Here is a 15,371-nt window from a genome sequence, read left to right as displayed (position 1 = left end):
TCCCGAGCCTCGGCCTGCACCGGGCTGCCTTGGGCTCCGCGGCACCGCGGGGCGGCGCTTGCGCACTGCGGCCGCTGCGCTCCTCGCCCTCCTCCCCCGGTGCGCCCCGGAGCCGAGCCCAGCCGCACCGGGATGAGCGGGGCCGGAGCCACGGGAAGCCGGTGCGGTCCTCCTCGCTGCTCTCCGCCCAGCCACTGCCTGTCCGAGCGGCCGCCGCTGCCGCCCCGGTTCTGCCGCCATCGGCACGGCTCGGCAGGCAGGTGCAGCGCCGAGGGGTCGGTTCCAGGGCTGCGCCCCACCGGCTCCCGCCAGCAACTTTGCCGCCCCGGCCCTTCTCGCCGCTCTCCGCTGCGGTGCGAGCGCTTACGCGGCGCGGTGATTAATTCCAGCAAGAGTTTTGTAAAGCTCTTAACGACCCTAAGCTGTGCGCAGCAACCTGTTCTCTCCTGCTGGAAAGGAGGAATTAGTGCTTGCGATTATCTGGAGAGGGGACGTGTTTTCCACAAGGGACCTTTCCTCGCCAAAAAACCACCAAGTGCTCGCAGCAGCGGCAGGATGTAAATAGGCAGCACGAGACCGGTACGACTACTGGCAAGGAGGCAGCGGTCCCGGGAAAGGGCGGAGCGCCGGAGGGGGGTCCTCCCGGCGCTGCACTTGCTACATTAACTCGGCGCGTCGGAGACGACGACACAACTTTCCAGGTCTGCCCCAGGAGGCGGCGAGAAGACCCAGCCCGCTGCTCCGTTCGCCGCGCCCCCAGCGCCGGACGCTTCCCACGGCAGACCCCAGCGGCACAGCGGCTGCCCCCGCCCCAGCGAGGCAAGCTGTTCCCGGGAGACGGGCGGGCATGCCTCCCGCCCCCAGCCTCGTCGAGCGGGGCGGCTGCCGCCTCTGAAGGGAAGCGGGTGAGCCCCGCCGCCTCCCGGCCATGCAGCCCCTCCGCGCTCCTCTCGCCCTGCTCTGCCAGGTGCTGGGCGCCTGGGCTGCCTGCGCCCTGGCCCCCGCCGCGGCTGCCGGGCTGCCGGCGCCCCCGCAGCGCGCCCGCTCCCCGCCGGCCCCGACGCCCCTCGCCCCGGGCCGGCGGGCGGCCGCGGCTCTCCCCGGGCGCGGAGTACCTCTCCGCGGAGCCGACGCCGCGGCCGGCGGAGCAGCAGGACCGGCCGGCGACTGCGCGCCCCGAGGGGCGGCCGGGGCCGGGCGGCGGCGAGCGCGGAGCAGCGAGCGCGGAGCCGGCGCGGCGGCAGCGGGGAGGGGCGCGGAGGGCGGCCCTCGCTGGCTGCCCCTGAACGGCTCCGCCGGCGGCGAGGGCAGCGCCGGGGGCCGCGGCAACACCACGGGGCGCCGCGCCCGCGTCCGCAACCCCTTCTACCCGCTGACCGAGGAATCGTACGGCGCCTACGCCGTCATGTGCCTCTCCGTGGTGATCTTCGGCATCGGTATCATGGGCAACATGGCAGTGATGTGCATCGTCTGTCACAACTACTACATGCGGAGCATCTCCAACTCCCTGCTGGCCAACCTAGCCTTCTGGGACTTCCTCATCGTCTTCTTCTGCTTGCCGCTGGTCATCTTCCAGGAGCTCACCAAGAAGTGGCTCCTAGAAGACTTCTCTTGCAAAATCGTCCCGTACATCGAGGTAATGGCGGCGGGTAGGGATGCGCGGGCCCGTGCCCCTCCGCACAGCCCCCAACAGCACCGGCCCGCCCGATGGGACGCGGCCCCCCAGGCACCGCTCCCCTCGCTTCAGCGCCGCCGGTCTGCGCTATGTGCGGGGACCGCGCTGCCCGCGCTCGTTGCTGCCGGCCCGGGAACATCCCGGTGCGGCGCGGGATGGGTCTCCTGGGCATTCCTGAGGGCCCCCGCAGTGAGAGGAGGCTGAGGCTCTGGCCGCATGGCAGCGGGATTTCTGTAACCCTGGACTGCGCGCGTTTAGCTCTTCTTTCAACTCGCGCGACTTCTGCCAAACATAACTTGCTTCTTGTGGTCCTGAAAGGCGAAGAATCCTCTTAGATTTAGATTTCAATCTTTCGAGCTCTGTGTTTGTTTGTTATTTTCCTGAAGTGCAGCGAGTCAGGAAAGCAAATGGAGGGGGTGGCTGGGGTTAGACTGCAGGAAGATGACTGTAAAAAAGAACCATCAGTGGGATGTATATACTCGGAATTTTTTATTTAGCTTATCTAAAGAAAAAAAAAAATAAGCCCAGGTCCATTTAAATCGCAGCTTCTTCGCAGTTGCTTAGATGCTCTGTCAAAGAAGCTCTCGGCCAGCTGGCCGGAGTCCTTCCGGCAGCGTTCAGGTTGTCCACTTTATTTGTTTACTGGAAATGAACATTGAGGCTTGTTGGTAGAGTGATAACCTGTAATTTGTCTGGCATTTCTGTATTCCCAAAACCTTATGTTCAACTTTATTCTGTAACTGAAAGCTGAGAAAATAACTCCTGATTCTCCTGTCCTAAGAATGAGATACCGGGGGGGATGGGGGTGTGTGTGAGGGCAGGAACTACCAAAAAACATCCCCCAAGCAAAAAACAAACTGTTGTTAATACACGGTATATCAGTTTCAGCAACACATTGGTAGACAGTAATAACTGATACTTTTAAGAAAGTCTTTAGAAAGATGCGTGACATGTAGCCACTAACTTGTCATTACTTCTTTTGCATGTGATGCACTATCTCTGGCGGCATTGGACAAAGGGTGGAGCTGTGCTACACTTAGATAAAATCACGGCCAGTAGTATGCCAACACATTTGAAAAACTCAGGAGTACACTTAATCTGTTTTAATTTTAGAGGACTTGAAGGAGTGAATATGTTGGTTTGGGGTTTTTTTTGGAAAAATTGATAGTACTAGGAGCTTTTAAAATTTCTGACTTGATTCTGAGGCTACTGTGTTAACCAATAAAATAAACAGTAATGTTTCAGTTAAAGTGTAACCATTTCAATTAAAGTAGGTAGTGTAGTTCAGATGTTTTGAGGAGTTTCCTACAGCAACATTTCACGCTTCCTAGCTTTTTTTTAGTGCATTCACATACAAAATAGAAATAATTCTTTGTAATGCTGATTCTAATTAAAGAGCGGTGTTTGAAACTGTTTGCATAGCTATGCTATTCTTCAAAATTAGTTGCTTATGCTCTGCAGCTTTGGGCACTAAAGACTTTGTCAAACTGAAAGTCGTTTAGCTGAAATGTAGTTATTGAAATTCAAAACTGAATCCTTAAAAACAATCAGTTCCTGCTATCTTTAGAGACACCTTATTTTTTTTTTTTTTTTTTTTTTTTTTTTTACTTTAAAGTTCTGTAGATGTCTAAAGCTGAAGTCTTACTCAAGGATTAGCTCTACCCAGTCATGATGGGCCAGTGGTATGGCACCTGTCTTAGCCTAACTTAACAACAGGTGGCTAAAAGTGAAACATTCTCACTGTCCTTAAGGAAGTTTAATTTATGTCTAAGGCACAGATATAAAAAGATACAGCCTTGGGGTTCATTGTTGCTCCCAGAACTGCATGTTTTTCATTGAGTACTTGATAACTGTGATACTCATGTATGTGGAGTACATTCATCTCCCTGGGAGCAGCAAGTAAAAGTCTGGATTTACCCCTCTGTAAATGGTAGCTATGAATGGCAGGTACTGAATACCACTAGTGGATTGTGACTCTCCACATCATGTCTTGAGCTTGGCAAAAAGAACACTGTCTCAAATCAGGATTTAATCCTGCTGAGATGAAGAAGGTAATTAGAGCAAAGGTTCCTCACTTTCCAAATGTTGTTCTAACCTCACAGGCTTTACACAGTGACGCTGACATCACCAGGAGCAGTGCCTATCTGGAGCATGTCATCAAATCTCTCCTGTGAGTGGCTGCTTCTCTGTGTTCTTTGAAGGATTATTCACAGCAGGGTGTTGATCTGACAGGTGAACAACCCTGGGTTTGCTCTTGTGGGTTTGCTCATCTGGGCAGGCTCATCCCCTTCTCACACAATGGGAGAAGGGTGAAGTCCTTTTAGCTTTTTGAGAGAAAAGATGTAGCTGTTCCTAAAGAGAGAGGTTTCTAGACCTTCATCATATACAAATAGAAGCACCTTCCTGAAGACTCAGAAAATTTAAGCACTTGCCTATGTTTTCTGTAAGCTAGCCCGGCATTTTGTTCTTTTAAGTGTCTTTGTTCCATGATTTGCATCTTTCTGTTGCATGTCAGTTTGCCTTAAATGCTGTTTAAGGAGCTACATGTCTCACCCAGAGTTAAAAATCCAGAAATACCTTGGCTTTCAAGCATCAAAGAACCTTATTGGACTGAGCCCCTTGTCATACCAGCCTTTACTTTCCAAACAAGCAGACAGGGGATATCTGATTATTGACAGAAACTGATATAGTGATCACAGTAATTTATCATTACTCAACTGTACTTTGTATTGTGTTTGAAGGTTTCAAGTTATCCCAGTAGGGAACCTTGAGGTTTTTTAGTTTATCTTCTTGTGGTCAACTGTTTTTCATTTGTGCATTTTAATGGATATTGCACGGAATTTCAACAAAGCATCTGTTGCCAGTGATAACACACATGGGAATATGTTTTATGGTATCTTCACACATTTGTGTAGGTAAGTGTTGAGCTTCCAGCAGTGGAAGGGCTCCACAGTATTTGATTTAAAGGGCAGTTTACCCATAAAGATTGGCTGTGACCAAATATATTAAGCAGTCATTTCATCCATATATTGTATCACAGTTTGGTCACTTCTAACCACCTTTTAAAATTGTGCCATGGGTGTGCTTGCATAAGGAATTCTGTGCACATGACTGAGAAAGGAACTAAGTTAATTCTTCTGTGCTTCTCACAAAGTCTTTAGGTGAGAAGAGTAAAACTACTAGAAAGACAGATGGTTAGTAGAATTAGATGAAATTAGCTCCACCAGGGACTTCACTTGACCCTGATAATGGCAGTGTCCTGGAAGAGCAGTTTTGAATGCAGAGAGGTAATTAGAACAACTGAGGCATCTGCTCTGCCTGTAAGGAGGTGTGGAGAAGTGCTGCTCCTGTGTAGTTTTATTCCTTTGCTCAAGAGTTCTTAGAATTTTGCCACTTTTTTGTAGATGGTTCAGAAGTCTGGCTTTTGGTATGCATGTCTGGTGTTTACCTGCTCACTGTGTTTATGGTGTCTTTCGTATTCCTTGCAGTATTGCACATTTCCAATTCCCCTACTTATAGACTTATACTAGGCCTGAATAGAAAGAAGTGTGGATGCAGACAAAATCAGTAGTTTTACTGTGCTTTATAGTGTTTCACAGCTGTTAAATACAACAGTCCTGTGAAATAGCATTTTTTGTTTTTATTTTAATGCTGGAAGTCTGTAGTGAAGAGGTTAAGTAAGTTGTTTGAGGCTCAGAGCAACTTACTCAAAATGACAAATGGATTGTATCAGCTGGGACTAGAAACTATCTTTTGGGCATCAAAAGCAAGCTTGCTTGAGTTGTGTGCATTCTGCTTTTGGAGGTTATGCTGGAAGCTTGATGAATTTGAGGTGAGGTCTTTAAAAGTAAACATCACTTTTTGTGTTGGGAGATTGAGACAAAGCTACTTACAGGGGGAGAAAGTATTTAGAACTGGGGAAGGGTCTAGAATGAGGGTTTGCAGAAGTAGCTGTACATCTGGGCAGTCCAGCACATGGCACAAAGTTACTCAGAGCAGCGATCGTGCTCAGCCCTGAACCCAGTGCTAACAAACATGAGCCCCTCTGCCTTTCATACCCCCCAACACAGAGGAGAAAGACAAGAGTCTATGGTGTCCTCATCTGGACCATATCATGCATATGGGACTGGCTTGACTCAGAGCAGGCTGATAGAGAAAGCCTCTGAAATCTGGTGCCTAGGCTCTGCATGTGCTTTTGGCAACCAATCCGTGGCATCACTTCTCTTTCTGGTGGGTAATTTTGAGCTCAGGAAAGCTCTCACAATTAGTATTTGTAATGGCAAGCATGAGGACGGATTTGGCCTGGAATACAAATTACTATCTTTCCCTGGAGCTGACCCTCCAAAGCAATTTGCAGTGAGGTTTTCTCCTCTTTCTCTCTTTTACTTTGTAGAGGCAAGTGAGTGACATAAAGAAAGTGGCCATTCTCTGTCTGTTCCAAAGCTGTCAGGAGAGATCTTTATTTTAAGTTTCACTTTAGGGAAGCAAATACATTTTTTATGGGCGTTTATAAAAGCTGTGTATTATCTGTCTTTTCTGTGTCTTTTGTTGTGCAGCATCTTCTTTACGTCTCTTCTTTGACTCTAGTCAAATCTAGGTTCCTGAACCTCCAGTAAGTCCTCTGGGCTGTAGACACACATCCTCAGAGAGGTTTGCAGTTTCAAAGCTTCATATTCAGAGTTTTCTAGGGCAATGGCTACATGTGTCTGTTAGTGAACAGCAAATCTCCAGCTCTTATCATGCAAAAAATAATTATTTAAAACAGAAGTGTCAATATGTCTCTGTCCTTTAGGTATTAAAGGCATGGTGATAGTCACTGCGATGCTGGCTGTCCTGTCAGTCTTACTTTCCTCTGCAAACCCTGTCCTTAGGGGCTCATAAGTTGTCCATGAAAATTTGCTTTTGGCTTAAATTTTGCATGTGGCATTTCAGCATGGAAATTAATTTGTGTCAGAGTAAGTATAAAATTAGGTCAGTAATATTTAAGTTACATGTGTGTGGAGAGAAAAAGGCAGCATCTGCTGTCCCAGCACCATTGACTCTGAGCACTGGGATGTTATTTCTCCATATGAGAGGATTTTTCTTGGAAAGGAGGAAGAGGCAGCTTTTTAGCAGAGTTTCCATATTGTTGTTATTATAAACTATTGTAGGAGTCCCTTGTGTGGCATGGTAAGAATTTGGTCCTCAGTGGAGAATGCCACTTATTTCTTTACTTGAAAAAATAAAATATATGTATAACTAAGTTAAGTTTACTTACATGGTAGCATAGTAGATTGCAAACAGGAAAATGAACAAAAATTAAATCCTTTTGTGATTTTTTTCCAACCCTCTGGATAACCACGTACTGTACTAATCAGTATTTCTAGTACCCTGATAGTCTGATTGGCCCTTGCTTCCAACAGAATTCAGGCGTAGCTGTTCAAAATGGATTCTGCTTCTGAACACTATTGCTCTAAAGATATACAGAAGAATAAGAAACACACAAAATGCATGTGCTCTTTTTCCCTTATATGAATGTTGACAGTACTACAAAGGGAACAACCATATTGGTACCTGTTGTTCCATAACGGTAATTTCCAGAATTACCATCTTGTCATTTAGATAATTAAGGTGATTTAGATTTTAATCCAGGATGCTTAAGCTAATTGCTAATGTCAGAGGGTATCCTGGCCCGAGTACTTCTTAGCTACTGAGTTACTTCTACCACACTACCATAGTGTTTTAACTGAGCGACACATCCAAATTTAATGCATGAAGCCATTAATGTTTAATAGCACTTCATGTAAGACATATAGAGATTATATTTTTAATTAAATTTGCTCTTTTATAACTGTTCTTGTTTTGGGTTTTTTTGTTTTGTTTTTTATTTTGGTCTTTGCTTTTTGTTTGGGTTGTTTGTTTTTTTATTTTGTTTTTGTTGAAACAACAGAAACTTAAAATCTAAGTAAACTTAAGTAATTGCTTGCAATGGGATGACCTTTTATTTTGTGCCCATACTTTTTACTAGACCCTGTACTGTAAGTGTAGAGTAGCACAAAAAAAAAAAAAAAGTCTTCCAGGCTTTATGAACGTGTTTGTTTATCTTAGGCAAAACTGACAAGTCTGCAAAAGCCAGCATGGTTATATTGCATTAACATGCTTTAAAGATGTGAAGTCTGATTTAGATATTGTAACAGCCATAATGAGATTGTAGGCTATAATGACTTAGGGAAAAAAATTAGTTCTTTATATGATAGAACAGTAATGTAAAGAGTCTACAGGGTGTCACTGCACTCAGAGATGGCTTGGCTAGTAGTCATCAACCTTTTCTGTAGACTGCTTTCAGATCCTGCCTTATAGCAAAGGGTTAAGAAACTCTGTTATCAGTAGAGAATACGTTCTGTCTTAGAAAATTGAGCTTCAGCTTGTTGAATCAGTGACTTCTTATAACTCCTTTATTTTACCTTGTTCCATTTAAACCTTGTTTACATTTTCCCCCTCACTTCTCCATCAGAAGGCATGCTCAGGAGCATGATGCCTGAGATGATTAATGGTCTCTCATTTCTAGCCTTGAGTTGCTTATGGCTGGTTGATTCCTATTCTGTTATATTCACTGTCCTTTGGCTTGAATAACTTTTGTATCTCAAGATAGACTTATTTGTAGATAGCAGCAATTTCATGTCTTGGTCTTCATCTTACTGCACTCAGAATTTCTTGAAGTTTTCACCCAGGTCACCTTTTCTAATCTTGTTTCCTTTATGTAGTCAAGTAGATATTAGTGAGAGAGAATTCAGTCATATTTCCACTTCTGTTGCTCACCATACTACATCTGCATTTCTTCTCTGGTCAGCCAGAGGCTCTTGCCAGGGGCAAGAGCTGTGGGACTGCAGCCAGGAGAAGAAGTAGGACAGGCCAGGGAAAGCCTGGGAACGTTTCAGTAATTGTTAAAGTTCTTGAAAGGGGAAATGGGTATGTTGGAGGATGGAGAGAACAGATGCAATTAAGCTGAGCATTTCATGAGTTTAACTGTTGTTCTTTCTGGCCTCAGGTCCCCAAATGAGCTTTGACACAGTTGACTAGTAGCTGGTAATGACCAAAGGTTTATGTGGTGTCCTGAAGAAGCATCACAGTGTGCCTATACCATTCCGGTCAATACTTTTAGGAGTAACAGTGTTAAGAGACTCTTGTAATGATGAAGTCTTGTTTTGTTTATGCTCTGGCTTGCAGTGCCTTCAACAGTGGTTCTCAGCCTAAATGGTGTGGTGACCTGCTCAAAGCAGGGGTTATTTGGTCACCTCCTCAAAGCAGACTGGTGGTTGTTCACTTAGAGACTTTTCTGATATCATCTGGTGAGAGGAAGATGTAAACTGGTGTCATTCTTAATGTCTAGAGACTGAAGGAAAATCTTCACATGAACCATATGGAAATAAATCAGGCAACTAAATGATGATCTAAAACTACTGATCCCGACTTGCCCTTGCCTTGCCTCATTTCCTGCCAGGTTGTTGGAATTACGACTGCAACAGCATATCAGCATATTGTAAACTCAGCTGTTTCAACAAGAAGAGCACCATTAAACTCCATGCAGATTCATACTGCTTTAGGATTTGTTAAATTGGTCTTTACCTACTATCTACTATCAAATGAATTCTCTTAGTTCTGTGGTTGTGTTAGGGCAATGTAACAGTTTAAAAAGTGAACTTCTCTGGTTTCTTCCATGTTTTGAGCTTAACCCTAGTTATTAGTATGACCATTAGTATGAGGAAACACCCCTAAACTGAAGTTGTTTGAACATGCAGAATGTGCATCCTAATTCTTGCCCAGATAGGCTATAAGCAGCACCCGTTGATTTGCTGGCTATTGCTCAGTCTGCAATACAGGGTAAGTAGTCAGGCCCTTAAAATTGCTGTACTGCCTTTATGCGAGTCAGCTGGGGCAAATCCCTTTCCTCTGCTTGGGAGGTTTTGTTTTTTGCAAGCTTTTCCATGGCATCACTAACTCCATTCATCTACAGAAAATAGGAAACCGTTGCCTGTTCCAGCAAAACTCTAGCTTTGCTTAGCTGGTTTCATCAGTAAATCCACAGGAGAGTTTTCAAAGCCAGCTTCCACTATTCTTAGTTGTTTCCTCTTGCTCTATTTCACTGTCTTAAACCTCCAACTTATTGGTCAATTAATGTGACAGGAACCCCATAGGTCAGGTTCGTTCATGGTAGGCATGTCTTCTTTCATTAGTCCACCCTTAACAGCTGCAGTTTTAATGTTTTAGCTGCTGTGTAAAAGCTTGTTTGCAATAAAATGCTGAAGCAACACAAGCATATTTGTTAGGGACAGGGGGAGAGGCTCACTTAAGATGTGAGAGGGAAGATGTTAGCATCCAAAACCTCAGATTTTCTTCTGTTTTGCTGCTGATTTTTATTTCAGTCCCTATTCATTCCCACTTGTCAGTTATTTCCCTCTAATTGTGGAGAGATGAGTTCTGACCCTTTCGTTATTCATGTTGGACGTTCTGGCTAAAGGTTTTGCTGTGACTCTAAGGATTTTGAAGACTGCACACACATTTAAATATTTTTGAAACAAAGTCACTAGTCTTGAATTTAAAAATCTCACTCTTAGCATACATGAAAATCAACTTTCATTAGCTAAGTTTATCACCGTTCATTAAGATTTTCCTGTAACTCTAATATTTCTTAAATTGTTTTTAATTTGTGCTGTATTCACCAAGCTTGCTTTGAATCTTGTCAGACAGTTTACCTTCTTAAATCAGTAGGCTCACCTATTAAAAATGTTTACTGTACTGCTTTGTCATCATTAACTATGCCAGCAAGTTAATGAGTAAGAAACTGCATTTAACTCATCCCATCTTTTAGGAAGCTGCTTCAAAGGATCCTCCAAGTAAGACAATTCCTGGCAGTTCTAATCCCAAGTGCCTAATATTTTTCGGTGATACTCAGTTTTAGCAATCTGGTATGGCCATTAATGAAGGCCAAAATTAATGACACATTGTGCATAATTGTATTATCTTTGCAGAAGTTTTTACAAGAGATGTGTAAACAGGAATATGAATGGTAGTGGAACTCAGAAAGTGGGTTGTTTTTTTTTTTAATTTACCTTTATGAAATGTAAATATATCATTGCACATCAAATATGGGTGGGCAAAATTATAGTGAATGGCCTATCATTAACCTAGATTTCCTAGTTAATTACAACACACGTGGTTCATTCATAATAATACATGTAAGGAGTTCTTTTAGGAATATTATATGAGTTTCTTTTCTTTTGAATTAACACATTTTCAGGAGAACACAAGCATGCAAACTCAAGACAGTAAATGAATTAGAATGCACCAGGGCACCTAATCTTTCTGCAATTGAAGCTAATGGGAGTTCTGCTTTGAATTTGGGCTCAAGTTGAATTTATTGGAAATAGGATTAGGCCAAAATGTATATAGCCTTCTTGCAAATTTCTTTTTAGGAAATCTAATTATAAACAGGATAAAATATTAGGAAATGACTTTTCATGACAGTACAAGATCTCTGCTCATGCATAGAATGATGGTTATTAAAGCAAGAGACTATATGCATTGCTCCTTCCAGTGTATAATTGAGATCTTTGTCCAATTCATCTTTAAGTAATTTAAACAACAAAACTTCTGGCATTTCTCCTGGCCTGCAGTACACTCTCCCACAAGATGTTTTCTATGAAATTAAGCCTAGATTTTCATGTGAATTTTCCAAATTAGGATAGTTTATTAAAGATAGTTTATTAAAGCTGAGCTAATATAGTGAAGGTTGGTTTGGAAGGCTCTAGAAGTATAAAGATTTCAGTCTCTTTGAATTCACAGTACAGGATGACTTTATGTGCCTACATCTCATCAAAATTTCATTTAAAAGCTTTAGTGCACAAAAATAGTCATTGGACCTTGCTCCATTCTGTAGATGCCTGATCTGCAGGGTTCCTGAATTCTGTAGATATGGAGGGTTGTGATATTATGATCTGCTGTGTGCTTGATGAGCATATAAGGTGAGCGTAAGTTCATAGGTCTCTTGAGGGAAGTCTCTTCCATCCTCTCCTCTTTTGACTTAAATTCCAGCCTCCTTGGTGTTACTGATCTTTCTGAAAAACACATCTTAGGAATGGGGAGGAGGAATGAGGTTAGTTTTACATATTGGTCAGTTTCTCAATTTTTCTTTTCCACTCATTGTTGTGCACGCAGATGCTTGTGTGGGCCTTCAGCAGAGGGCATAGCACCAGGCTGAAATAAATATTTGTAGGCAGAGAAACAGAAGGACATAGCATGCATGCTTGATGATAGCTCAGAAAGCACTGGACACTAAGTTTGGTCTGTGATGCTTCTTTGGATGGTGTGGAGCACCATGGTGCTTAACTGTCTTCTGTACCAATAACCCTAAACTCAATGTCCCCCTGCCTTTGTCAGCAAGGGGCAAGACTGCACTGGTGTTTCCGAGTACAAACTGAACTCTCCTTAACTATGAAAGAGTATAAATGTCTTCCAGAGAACAGCTCAGTGGTAAGAGCCTTCATCCAAAGTACAATAAATTAATTTGCTCTTCGGCCTGAGCAAGTTCAGGCCTTCATCTCTGACCTCTAAGAAGACTGCGTTCAATAGGAAACCAGCGGACTTTTGAAGGAGGCAAAATTTTCCCACTCTTCACTGAGAAATAGGCTGTAGCTGTCCTTTTACTTTCCTCCTGGCAGTGCCTGTATTAACTTGCGTTCCCCTTTCTCTTCCCAGGTGGCCTCCCTCGGAGTCACCACCTTCACCCTCTGCGCCCTCTGCATCGACCGATTCCGCGCTGCCACCAACGTGCAGATGTATTACGAGATGATTGAGAACTGCACCTCGACGACGGCCAAGCTGGCTGTCATCTGGGTGGGTGCCCTGCTCCTGGCCCTGCCCGAGGTGGTGCTGCGCCAGCTGGCCAGGGAGGACCCGGAGTACAGCGGCAGCCCCCCCGGGGAGCGCTGCGTGGTGAAGATCTCCACCGCCCTTCCCGACACCATCTACGTCTTGGCTCTGACTTACGACGGAGCGAGGCTCTGGTGGTACTTTGGCTGCTATTTCTGCTTGCCAACCCTTTTCACTATTACCTGCTCCCTGGTGACCGCAAGGAAGATCAGGAGGGCGGAAAAGGCTTGCACAAGAGGGAACAAGCGACAAATTCAGCTGGAAAGCCAGATGAACTGCACAGTGGTGGCTTTGACCATTTTGTATGGGTTTTGCATCATTCCTGAAAACATTTGCAACATTGTGACTGCCTACATGTCCACAGGGGTTTCTCGGCAGACTATGGACCTCCTCCATCTCATTAGTCAGTTCCTTTTGTTCTTTAAATCCTGCGTTACCCCAGTTCTCCTTTTCTGCCTCTGTAAACCTTTCAGCCGGGCCTTTATGGAGTGTTGCTGTTGCTGCTGTGATGAATGCATCCAGAAGTCTTCAACAGTGACAAGTGATGACAATGACAATGAGTACACCACAGAACTGGAGCTCTCCCCTTTCAGTACCATCCGTCGCGAAATGTCCACTTTTGCCTCTGTGGGGACTCACTGTTAATTGATGTTAGGACTTTATTTACTGTATCTTTTCCCTTTTTTTTTTTCTCTTTTTTCTTTTTTCTTTTTTTTTTTTTTTCCACATCATAATTTTCTTCTTGAAACAAAATGCAAGAAAAAAAAAAAGAAAAAAAAATATTATTGATAAGCAGTCTGCATATTAACAGCCGTGCTTTGGAAAATAAATTGTTTGGTAATTGAAATGAAAGTGAAGGAGAGACCGCACTCTGTTCTAAATCCTAATATTTTGTATGGTGCTAGGATTTTATTGTTTGTGGAGGAGAATCCATATCAATCCACTTTTATTTAATTCCATAGCAGTTTTTTGATAATCACTGTAAAATGATTACATAGACATTGTGGGTTTTGCAAGGTGTTTCCTGTAAAAGATGTGGTGGAAAGTATTTGAAGGTAGTTTTAATCTAATTACTGTGCATTATTGTGAGAGGACCTGGACTTCAGAAAATTTATAAAGTAGCATAAAAATAAATGAGATTTTATTCTTTAACTTCATGGTCCATCTGCATTTAACAAGGATACCTCTAAGTAGTATTAAATTCCTTTAATAAGTTTAAAAAAATCTTTGCTTTGCATAATATAATTTAAGTGGCTATATTTAATTTACCATTTGTGTACTTACCCTTGGAGGCTATAATAACAGTATTTAAAGAAGATGGTTATAATGGTATTAGATTTACATGAGTGGTTTTTTTAAATGTATATTACAAAAGTTCAATGTGCCTCATTGAAAATGTCCTTCTTAACCTGCAGTTATACAAAACTTGAGTTATTTTGTACTTACTACAAAGAAAGATTTAGTTTCTCACTAAATTTTGTCTTGTGTGTTTTCAAAATCAAGTTTCTCTTCAATTTGCTATTGGTTTTGCATTGAGATTGTGTTCAGTCATTGTAGGTATATCTCCTACTGGTTTCAGTGACAGTTCCATTGCAGAGGAAGACATTCTTCAGCCAGAGGTTTGCTGACAATAAATGTGAGGGACTGAAACATGGAGAGTGAATTCCTTGGTTTTTATAGGGTATAAGCACACTTGAATGCCTGGGGCTTGACCCAGAGCCCATTGCAGTTAATGGAAAGGTTTCCAGCAATTTCAGAGGGCTTTGGATCAGACTGGCATCTCCTATTTATTCTGGGATATGTAGCATGAATATTAATCATGGGGGCTCTGTATTCTGCTTATAAATCACGCTGCTCTCACAGAGACTGCTATTCACTAGCAGCTCACAGCTCTCAAGCTGTTTTTGAGAAGCAAGGTGTGTTTTGCTGATGGCTTCTTGTTGTCCACAGTGTTATTAAAATCAGGGTATGTCAATACTGTCAGCAACAGTGCAATAAAGTAAAATCAAGTTGGTACAAGCAAGCCAGGTGGGAGACTGGAAAATGTCTGTGTGGATCAGCAGAGCTTCTTTGCCCCACTTCTGGGCTGAAGTAGATGGGCTGTTCTTGGCAGGCAAGCTGGCTCATATTTACACTGGGCAGTAGGCTGAAGTTCAGGCACATGCTAAGGAACAGAATTTTTTATAATTAGCTTATATTTTAATACTAATTAAATAATTGCAATAGTATGTGCAGAAGTAAAATCATCTGTCCTTTGAAATTAATGGTTACTGTAACCAATGTAGTTTTATTTCCTGATACCTGATTCTGAATATGTTAAAGAACTTCTAACTTCTGGAAAGGAGTCTTTTTATTTGTAGATTCTGGACTTGTATCTGCTTGGGCAAGCAGTATTTCTTCTCTTTCTTTTCCATTTTAACCTATAATAATTTTGACTGAAAAGCAGTTGAAATTAATTAATCTGACTATGAATCCAAATATATATATATACAGCTGAGTTCTTTTTCTGATTTTTGATTCAGATTTTGGACTCTAGCAAAATGATCTTTAAGCAAAGGCCTAAATTTCAGTGTGTGTTCCTTTAGAATTTTCTTAGATTACCTAATTTTTTAAAACCATTTTGTAAGATGGTCCATTATTTCTGAAGATGGGGAACTTCCCCTTCTTTTTACAACCTTCATTGACTTAAAATTGCTTGATCACATTCAATAAACTATGAAAGGAATTAAAGAGAAAAGATAAAAACAAAATCTCCTTGCTGTGGTCCCTGTGTGTCCTTGAATGCATA

At 43.1% G+C, this 15,371-nt stretch overlaps 1 protein-coding gene across 1 annotated transcript; it reads left to right on the top strand.

The window, feature by feature from the left end:
- The first annotated feature begins 830 nt into the window (after window positions 1-830).
- Window positions 831-14,233, top strand: GPR37 (G protein-coupled receptor 37). The gene is made up of 2 exons (XM_071733778.1): window positions 831-1,636; window positions 12,410-14,233. The coding sequence occupies exons 1-2, from the start codon at window positions 929-931 to the stop codon at window positions 13,226-13,228; spliced, it is 1,527 nt and encodes a 508-aa protein (XP_071589879.1). The 5' UTR covers window positions 831-928; the 3' UTR covers window positions 13,229-14,233.
- The last annotated feature ends 1,138 nt before the right edge of the window (window positions 14,234-15,371 follow it).

This window comes from Heliangelus exortis, chromosome 1, assembly GCF_036169615.1.
Source record: "Heliangelus exortis chromosome 1, bHelExo1.hap1, whole genome shotgun sequence".
Classification (NCBI taxonomy): Eukaryota; Metazoa; Chordata; class Aves; order Apodiformes; family Trochilidae; genus Heliangelus; species Heliangelus exortis.
Note: the sequence above shows the minus strand (reverse complement) of the source record. Positions and strands in the feature narration are given on the sequence as shown.

Coding starts and splice junctions, on each gene's coding strand:
- GPR37 (XM_071733778.1), top strand. CDS start 929: ATGCAGCCCCTCCGCGCTCCTCTCGCCCTGCTCTGCCAGGTGCTGGGC. Junction 1,637..12,409: donor AAATCGTCCCGTACATCGAG/GTAATGGCGGCG, acceptor TTCTCTTCCCAG/GTGGCCTCCCTCGGAGTCAC.